The sequence below is a fragment of the Diadema setosum genome, chromosome 9, assembly GCF_964275005.1.
Source record: "Diadema setosum chromosome 9, eeDiaSeto1, whole genome shotgun sequence".
Classification (NCBI taxonomy): domain Eukaryota; kingdom Metazoa; phylum Echinodermata; class Echinoidea; order Diadematoida; family Diadematidae; genus Diadema; species Diadema setosum.
The window spans coordinates 12471776-12481651 of record NC_092693.1 but is presented as its reverse complement, the minus strand read 5'-3'; the positions used below and the strand labels follow the sequence as shown (position 1 = coordinate 12481651).

General features: G+C 41.0%; 1 protein-coding gene across 1 annotated transcript; it reads left to right on the top strand.

Annotated features, from left to right (window-relative positions):
• The first annotated feature begins 576 nt into the window (after positions 1–576).
• LOC140232929 (lathosterol oxidase-like) lies at positions 577–8067 on the top strand. The gene is made up of 4 exons (XM_072313040.1): positions 577–627; positions 3905–4159; positions 6214–6346; positions 7436–8067. Exons 2-4 carry the CDS (start codon positions 3947–3949, stop codon positions 8014–8016), a joined length of 927 nt encoding a protein of 308 aa, XP_072169141.1. The 5' UTR covers positions 577–627; positions 3905–3946; the 3' UTR covers positions 8017–8067.
• The last annotated feature ends 1809 nt before the right edge of the window (positions 8068–9876 follow it).

Genomic DNA, 9876 nt, shown 5'->3' with positions numbered 1-9876 from the left:
AAATATCTGTACGCGAAAATTTCAACTCGTACAGTACCCATCAAGATGACATCTTTGTACCAGCTGATATTGGTATTTCTACCTCACCCTTGTCAGAATAAAAGGCTTTTGTGATTGAAGGTACAATTAATGTAGGTCTACTCCGGTGTATATAATCTAGTTGCGTTCACATCAATTCTTTATCTTGTTCTTGTTCTTCTGTTTCGTTATGATATCATCTTCTAGATTTTCTGCTTTTTCTTTGCGTTGTTCTCCTCATTTGCTTCAATGCTTCTCCCAACCTTTGATCACTGCAGCAGTTGGTAAAGGAGAAGAAAAATATAGAGTCTGGGTCTCGAACGAAAACTAGAAGGACAATGTCGTAATACGGAGTACTCCTGCTTATTCATAGCCCTGACGTCGCGTTGCGTTCACATCTTGGTTCACATCGACTTCACAACATAACAATAAAAAAGCCGGTTCGTTTCGCACGCTTCAATGGGCAAATGCATAACAACTAACTGTACTGGCTACATGCGCCGCATGCGCTAGCTATAGCATAGAGGTCCTAGGTCACCTGCTGATCACGGTTGGAAAGACTGACTCTCCGGACAGGTAACTGGCACGAGGGAAACAAAGCCAAGACAGGTAGTAAAGACTGTTGAAGCCTGCTTACTTTTCATGTTTTTAACTGTGGTGATTTGCCTTGGCGTTTTGGTTGAACCAATCAGCCGGTTTGGACGAAAATAGCTGCACCTACTACAATCCGCACTGATGCTTCTTGATAAGCGACAGGGCGCTGAGCTGGTTTAGCACTCATTCTGTATTAGGTCACCTCGTACATCGTACGATCCATCGCATGACCGTGGTATATTACCGGGGTAGTGAGGTAAGCGAGCGAGGGTGGCTGGCTGGAGCATGGAGCTATGTAACTATACACAGCCCAGTCGCCGCTGTACATACGTATTCGCGTAGCGTATTAACAGCGTCTGGTCGGGCTAGGAGCTATGGGAGTATGGGGTACACACTGCGGTGGGAATGAGTCTCACTGAGTGATATTCAGAGTGATATTCAGAGTGACCTCAGTCTTTCGAAACAGCTCAGCTCTGACTTAGCTAGCACCGTGAATGTTTCATATCCGTTTAGAGTTATTGCTAGCAAATTAGAGAGAGTAGGATTAACTTGCTAAATTTTACATGTTTATTGTTACTGTGATGTAGGATTCTGCATAAATGTGTAATTTGTAAATTAGTTTAAAATCCGTACTTTCGCACCTCGCTCCTTGGCCTCGTCAATTGATCTCCAAACATGCATAATTATTCTAGTCTACATTTCACATTTTCATTCTATTTAAACACTACTTTGGGGGATGCTTAAAATCACTGTCCATTGGACATGCTGGGTGAGGTACCTCACCTTCTCGACTCCGTCTGAATTCACGGTCCTATATCGGCAAAGTTTAAGCTCAAATGGTAAAACATCAGATAAATACAGTGCACTCACCAGCTGTTTGAAATATAAACATGATAAAGGGGCATAATTTTAGAGCGCTTCATGACTTGATAAATGTCTCGGTGCTCATGTCTCGCTGGGTGCTCATGACATAGTCATACAGTAACATATTCCAGGGTTTAGACTGCTCCTGGAGCACTTAGGCCTAGGATGTGTACAAATTGGTGCAATGGACAAAGGGATTGTTCTTTCAGAATTTTCAGTGAGCATTGTTCATGCTTTTATTATTTTTTTTTTCAGAGGTCACCTAGATATGAAATCATAACACTACAGATTACCAGGTAGTTTATACGGGGGTATAGAACTAAAGGGAAAGGCTTTGATGGTTTCACCAAAAATGAAACAAGTGGCAGCAGCGCATCATATCAGATGTAAATCTGACCACTATAATATTCCAGCTTTTTAGCTCACCTGAGCCGAAGGCTCAAGTGAGTTATTGTAATCGCTCTTCGTCCGTCGTCTGGCGTCCGTCGTGCTTCGTGCATAAACTTTGTACATTTTCATCTTCTTTTGAGAACCCCATGATGACAGATTTTCACCAAACTTGGCAGGTAGCATCCCAAGGAGGATAGGATCTCAGTTTGTTCAAGTGGGCACCATATCCCACCTGGGGGGCCCCAGAGGGGCCCAAACTCCCCAAAATTAAGGAATCTTTAAAAGACTTCTTCTCTAGAACCAGAACCGTTAATACTTTGAGTTAGTACATTGATGACCTAGCAAGTTTCAAGTTTGTTTATGGCGGAATCAGAGGTGCCCCCTTGGGACCCAGGGGAGGGGGGTTTGGAGGGGTCCTAATGGGGTCCAAATTGTACATTTTCATCTTTTTCTTGCAAATGCCATGATGAATTTTCACCAAACTTGGCAGGTAGCATCCCTCAGGGAAAGAATCTCATTCCCATCAAATGGCCACCATGCCCCTCCTGGGGGGCCACAGGGGGCCTAAATTGGGACCTAAATTGTGAATTTTAAATCTTTTTCTTGAGAACCCATGATGAATTTTCACCAAACTTGGCAGGTAGCATCCCTATAGGGGGATAGAATCTCAATTCCATCAAATGGGCACCATACCCCACCTAGGGGGCCCCAGGGGTCCCCCCATAAGAAATCTTTAAAGTTTTTCTCTAGAAAATATTGATGACTGTTGTTTCAAGTTTGTTCATGGCAGAATCAGGGGTGTCCTCCTCCCTCCTCCTCCCCCCCCCCCCCCCCCCCCTTGGGACCCAAGGAAATGGGGTGGGATGGGTCCAAATGGTGATGTAAATTTTGCATGTTCATAATCATTGGAAACCCCTTGATGAATATTCACCAAACTTGACAGGTAGCATGCCAGCTCTCAAAGCTACCCTCCACCATAAGTTTCCAATGTTCTCAGGTAAGAGTCTGCAAGAATGCATTGAAAGTGAACTTGCGATACTCAGGTGAGCGCGAGACCCCCAGGTCTCTTGTTATTTCAGACAATTTTTGGGTAAATGATGGAGAAAATATCAGTGATGTTTGAGAAAATACATTTTAGTGGAAATAAATCTGAGCTTGGTGATAACAAAAGTTCAATTTTTTACCGTCTACGATGTACCAGTAGTGCTAGATAAGAGTGTAGTGCATGCCGAGTGTTTATACCGGTGCTTGCGTAGTGATGATTGGGTTAATTGCATCGTCCTTCAGGAAATGAATCTATTATTTACTAGATAGTTTCTACACCATCAACCAGGCACACATCTAATACATAATATTGAGATAACTATTCACATTATTGCAAATGTCAAAATGTGAAAATGTTATTTACCAACACATGTGTTGAATTCCTTGCATCCGTGTTTTGTTTATTGATTGCATCATAAACCCATATGTTGCTAGCCCTGGTAAATTTTCCAGTAGGCCTTAAACTGCACATCGGCTCTGTGGGTCAGTAAAGCTGATTTTGATCTTGATTATTTTCTGACAGGGCATTCAGAAGCATGAAAATCCTACAGAAACTTTTAAGATTCAATATCCCCTTTGTGACATTCCTGTTATGAAAGAATTGCAAATGAAAGATTTAAATACACTGTAGTTTTCATATATGACTGCAAAAACTGGCTTTTTTTTTTTTTTTGCCATAAAATGGATACATCAGTGCATAAGAAATGTGTGAAGTAGTGCTGTGATAAAACAATTTCAGTTGGGGAATGATGAAAATGTGAAATACTGTCTGAAAAAGGTATGCCAGAAGTATAGCAATCTCAGAGCATAGGCCTACCTGATTGTGATTGCTATGTGATGTTTTACAATCGATTATCGGTACATCGATTGCATATATCAGGCCATTTAAGCAGCTAGTACCCTGTGAGATGATTGGTAGGCAGTGTGTGCTGAGGTTGACTATTTCAGACTGTGTTGTTTCATCTTCTTTTGTCTTTGTTTATAATTTTCACAGGGACTGCGTAATGAGAGATTGACAAAGAAATAAGGCAACATCATGGATATTGTACTCAATTACCTAGATGAGTATCTCCTCTCGAGGTACAATGTCTACCCAGAGTCATGGCCAGAAGACTACTGGTTACGCCAGGCCATCACTCTTTTCGTTGTGGTCAACGTGGGCGGGGCCATTCTCTACTTTCTCTTGGCTGGTCTCAGCTACCAGTTCATCTACGACCACCGCCTCATGCAGCATCCAAAATTCTTAAAGGTTCGTATTCATAACTATGCATCAGCTGTGTGAAGTATACTGTACATGTCATCACAAGTATAATCTTTTATTGGAAAATTGAGCAAAGAAATTGGGATTCCATCGGGTTTCGAATCTCGATGGAATCCCATTTTCTTTGCTCAATTTTCCAATAATAAATTATTTTCAATTCTGGTCAGTTTCCTCTGTTTACCTTTGTTACAAGTATAATCTTTGTGAATTGGGACTACTTATAACATTGTAGTGCAATGTGATCAATATTGACATTCCCAAAAAGGCTGTCATATGTGCTGTCTTTTTTCCCCTCTTCTTTAATCATATGATTGCTTCTGACATGTAATGAAACCATATAGAGGTCCATCCCATAATTGATTGTAATCTAGCACTCTACTTTTGGAGTCAGTAGTGTACTTGAGTCCATGCAGGACTACTGTCAGTCCACACAGGGATCAGAATCATTCTAACCAGATAATCTGCAAGCCCTATCTGAAATGAGATTATGCTGACCTATTAACCCTAAAAGGGCGGGGGGGGGGGGGGCGGAATCCGCCCCCCCCCTCGACGTTTCGCGCTATAATTCTGCAACGCGAGAAGGCCTCATCGCGAGGCTTCTTGACTTTCTTCGTTCAAGTCTCGAGCAACTTTTGAGACCAAATTTGCAACGTCCGCGCATACTTTTGCGAAGCCACGCCCATTTTTGTAACGGAATGTCGCTCCAGAACGGGCACAATTTTGTGATTTTGTGTACATTTCCTATGGAAAACAGTGCTCTGTCATGAAAGGCATAAAAACCTGATTATTTTTACAATTAATCACTTTCATTGATTAATTTTGTGCTAATTATGGTAGAAAAGTGGTCAGTGACAATTTCCAATGAAAAAACAAAGAAAAAACAAAAGTTGAAAAACAAGGAAATACATAAGAAATTCTGAAAACAATAAAATACAAAAGAATTGAAATGAGTTTTGGAAGTTTTTGTGATGTACAATTGTTGAATATGCTAAAACAGATTTACAGATCAAAAATTAGACTCTCAATGCTTTTAATTAAGCTAAAATATCACCTTGAGCTTAATTTGCATAATTAATTAATTAAAAAAATCTTAAAAAAATAAAAAAATTTTATAACACAATCTTGTAGATTATGACGCAGGTCTCACGCATGCAAAATTTCATCGCGATCGCACCACCGATGGCTGAGATCTCAGGGGGGAGCGCGGAATCCCCCCCGGTCTGAGCATAGCCAAAAAAGCTCGGCCCCTTTAGGGTTAAGAAAGTGCGTTGATTGAATGACATCTTGTGTGTGCATAGGTGCATGTTACGTGCCGCAAATTGCACACAAATAAAAATGAGTCAGAGAATTTGGAGGAGTGGAGTTAATGATCAGCTTAACTTCAGATCTTTGGTCAGCTCGGGTGCACAGAACTATTGATTGTTTGATGTCGGTGGTTATCTCGAGAATTGTGTAAGGTACATAAATAACCTTTACTCTGCCTGTCAAAGGGATAGATGTGTTGTGTACTAAATATGTAACATATCATCAATTTAAAGCCATGCATTTGGAAAGATGAGAAGTAGTTTGAAAGAATGATAAAAAATGCACATGACAAAATAACAGAATAAAACAAGACTTGATGAATTTACTGTATACTGGCAAAACAGACTGTACAGCAGCATTTCCAAGCATGTGTTTACATGTTGCAAGTAATTTCTGGAGAGATAAGATAACAGTCAGTAATGTGCAAAGGTCGAGTAGAGAGCATTTTGATGCAAGAACATAAATATGCGAGAAAGTATTGTAACACTGAAAATGGTGCTACGTGATATGAAATTCATGGATATTTTTGCTTGCAGAAAGATATATTCACACAAATTTCACAATATAGAAGAGAGCTGCTTACTTTCATAAGTACAAGAATGCAACAAAAGAAATATAAAAGCAGTTCATGAATAGATTACCACGTAACTATGACATTTCCAGTTTTATGTGAAGAGGAATCTTTTATATCATTTAACTGCATTTATCAATTTTGATTGTGTTGTTTCATCCCATAGAATCAGATTCAGCGTGAAATCCTGTACACCCTGAAGTCCATTCCTTTCATGGGAGTGCTCACCGTGATCATGTTTATGTTGGAGGTCAAAGGTTACAGCCAGCTCTACGACTCCTTCAGTGAGAGCAAAATTGGTAAGAGCGACTGCTCAGAAAAAGTGAGAGTAGAAATGTGGAGCTATACGAAGATATTCTGCCAAGTGTAGCTTGAAATGCCTCAAAAAGTATAAAACTTTTGTAAGGGCTGATTCAAGGTCAGAATTAGAACATGAGAAGTTTAGCAGTCTCAGACATGCCAAGTGCTACAGCTTCCTATCGCTGCATCCCATGTTATGTCAAACCAGAAATATCCGCATGTATTTTGATTTTGTGAATTTCAGGGAGAGCCAAGATTATCGCAAAATTACGATGCATGCTAAAATTCTTGCCCAAACTATATGTATTGAATGCCACTGGCACTTCGTGAAAACTTCATGTTGCGAAAATATCTTGCTTAACAGTATGTTCCTTCTGTGATATAAAACAGTTCATGACTCTTTTTTTTTGTGTGTGTGTGTGTGTGGAAAGGCTTGACTGCACCATTCAAATTTATCTTGATCAATTTGAAAGTTACAGTCTTCTCTTAAAACACAAACCTGTCAAAACTTACTACCAAACTTCAAAAAGACGCTGTTAGGGAATTTGGACCTTGAAATGCCACTGCCTAGATTGTGATGCAATTATATATTAGAGGCAGCGAGGGAAGTTCATGTCAGTGGCATGATTGTAGACTCAGAAGTCAACCAGTCGCATCAGTTTTGACTGCACTGCGCACATGCTTAAATATGGAATAGATATTCTTAAGGAGTCCATATCAGAAGGTATACATTTATTTGTTACGTGCTATCTCTTTGATGTAATCTATGCGAAGAATTTAATCTCCGCTGTAGGTTTTCTTATATGTTTGTCTGATTTTCCATCATTGAAGTATGGCAGCAATGCCCTGCTAAAAAGATGCAAACATTATGTTCATTGTTTCTGCCGTCTTTCATATTCAAATTAGTTGCTTTTGATGGTGTATACTTTATTTAAATACATTCTTGTCTGCATCTGACTTCACATGTACAGTAGTTCATAAGACAGCGAAAATGGCTGGAAGCCATCAGGTAGAGTTATTGTACTCTTGAAAATGTTGACATTACAGTGTCATTTTATGTGTCGCCCCCCCCCCCCCAAAAAAAAAAGGCTGGCTGCGGTTGCCATGGGAGATCTTGAGCTTTCTCTTCTTCACCGACATGTGCATCTATTGGATCCACCGCTGGCTGCATCACCCTGCCATCTACAAGCACCTGCACAAGGCGCACCACTTGTGGAAAGTGCCGACGCCCTTTGCCAGCCATGCCTTTCACCCCGTGGACGGCTTCCTGCAGAGTTTCCCCTACCACCTGTACCCATTCTTCTTTCCCCTCCACAAGGGGGTGTACCTCTTCATGTTTGTCTTCGTCAACTTCTGGACGGTCAGCATCCACGACGGCGACTACCGCGTGCCCGACGCCGTCCAGCCCTTCATCAACGGCTCCGCCCACCACACCGACCACCACCTCTTCTACAACTACAACTACGGCCAGTTCTTCACGCTGTGGGACCGGCTGGGCGGCTCCTTCCGCAACCCCTCGGCCTTCGAGGGCAACGGCCCCATGGAGGAAGTGCTAAAGCTGAAGGAGAAGAACGGGAGCCTGGCAAAGAAGCAGGAGAATGGATCCACCGCCGAAGAACTGGCAAACGGCATTAGCCAGGAGAGTGGTTACAATCTCCGCAAGCGATGAGCCACTCATTGAACAGCCACTTCCACCTTGTCACAAGAGGAAGCATAAATTCCTGGAGAAAACAAGGATAGAGCCTCGCCATGAGGCCTACTATATTGGACATTATGGGAGCTTAGTCTTTAAACCAAACTCTCCACTGTATCATTGATTATTTTGTATGTTTTTATCATGCTCTCTGGTCATTGGTACAATGCACGCCATGATGATAGTATGATTTTCTCTGCTTCATATTTTGACATATTTTGAAGAAAAAACTCTAGAAGCTTTACATATCCAGCTATGCATTGCGGCATGGATAGAGATTATTGCATTTGAGGCAAAGCTATTTCAGTTGAGCTCCAAATAATAGTTATAATAGTTGATATTTTCATAGCGCCTTTTCCACTGGATACAAAGCACTACTAGATGTCATCCCTGGTCATCATAGGAGATAAAATGTATACAAATTACCAGACAGTACAGCGATCCTCCAGGACAAATGTAGGATTGACTTTTGTGAGCCCCACCCACATTGATTTAATGTCGTATGTGCAATTGTCTTTTTTACCTCCTCTCTTTCCATATTCTTTCTCTCTGAACACTTTACCCTGTATCTTTTTGCTCGCTTGATCACTTTTACATCGATAGGGAGCTTTTGATTGAGGACGTGGACTTTCATTTTTGCGTGTTGTGTGCAAATTTCTGCCGTTGGCAAGCTTACAAGCTTGAAGTCTTGTGTCCTCTCAATTCCCCAACGCTAGTAGGCCAAAATAACATCATTCTAGAATCACCAACGTAGCTGAAGGAACAATGCTGTTTAGGATGAAATACGCACATTTGCATCTGGGACAATCCATATGACTGAGCTGCGGTGTATTACATTTTCAAAAGCACTTGTAAGGCACAAGGGACAGAAGGACTGTACATTCCAGGTTGGTTACTTCATGCATCGCAGAGCCACTTGCGTCCTCAATCCAAAGCTCTCTATTGTCTCAGCTGCCACTCATTAAAAATTGAGGATCTCTGTGGGGTTTGAAGCCAACACGCTTTCATGAGATATTTGCAACTGTAGTATTTAACTTGTTCCGAAGTTAATGGGGCAGAAAAAAAAAAAGAAATAGATTGATGTCTGTGTTTAGATCATACACCTTTAGAGGTGCTATGGAGTGCACCAAGACCCAGTGTATGATGTAAATGAAGACAGGATTACTGTGAAGGTAAATTCATGCAGTCATCCAAAACTGGGAATTTGTAGGGCATCCATTCTTTTATACCATTTATTTTCTTATGAGCACTCACTATAATATGGTCATTTTTGAAAAAGTGTAGCATTTACTTTTTTTGTGATGCAGTGAACATATGCAAGGTCCATAAGAGCCCAAGAGGTGTCTTTTTTTTTAATTGCAATTGGCCTTTTTTAAAGTCTTTTATTGGGTGTAAAGGAGCAAGGCAGCATTGTTTGGTAGCTAGTGTGACTTGCTCAAGTTTAACAGTACAGCAGCTATTCCGCTATTATTTTTCAGCAGAGCTTTCACCATCATGCTTGTACCATGTTCCATACCGGAACCTAGTGACCTGTGTATTAAGTCTATGGAATCTCAGAATTCAGTATGGAATGGGTTAACAGCGTGAAAAGAACAACTGTGAGAATGATATGAAGAACTACTTGGTGGTGACCTCAATGGTAAGACAGCGTGGGTTTTTAATCTTTCATCATCTCTTGTCACACGATCATGGACCAATGATTTGGAAATGGTGGGAAGAATACAGCGCACGAAAAATGTGGGAATTTTGCCTGTGCATTCTCAAAATGTAATGTGCTACTCTTAATTGGGTGCTGGATGACTCCTTGCAACTTCAAGGAACTGTAAAATCAGTTGT

Bases quoted from the DNA above. Each gene is read 5' to 3' on its own strand.
- LOC140232929 (XM_072313040.1), top strand. From the start codon at position 3,947: ATGGATATTGTACTCAATTACCTAGATGAGTATCTCCTCTCGAGGTAC. The intron at 4,160-6,213 runs GTTCGTATTCAT...TTCATCCCATAG, and splicing joins AGCATCCAAAATTCTTAAAG to AATCAGATTCAGCGTGAAAT. The intron at 6,347-7,435 runs GTAAGAGCGACT...CAAAAAAAAAAG, and splicing joins CTTCAGTGAGAGCAAAATTG to GCTGGCTGCGGTTGCCATGG.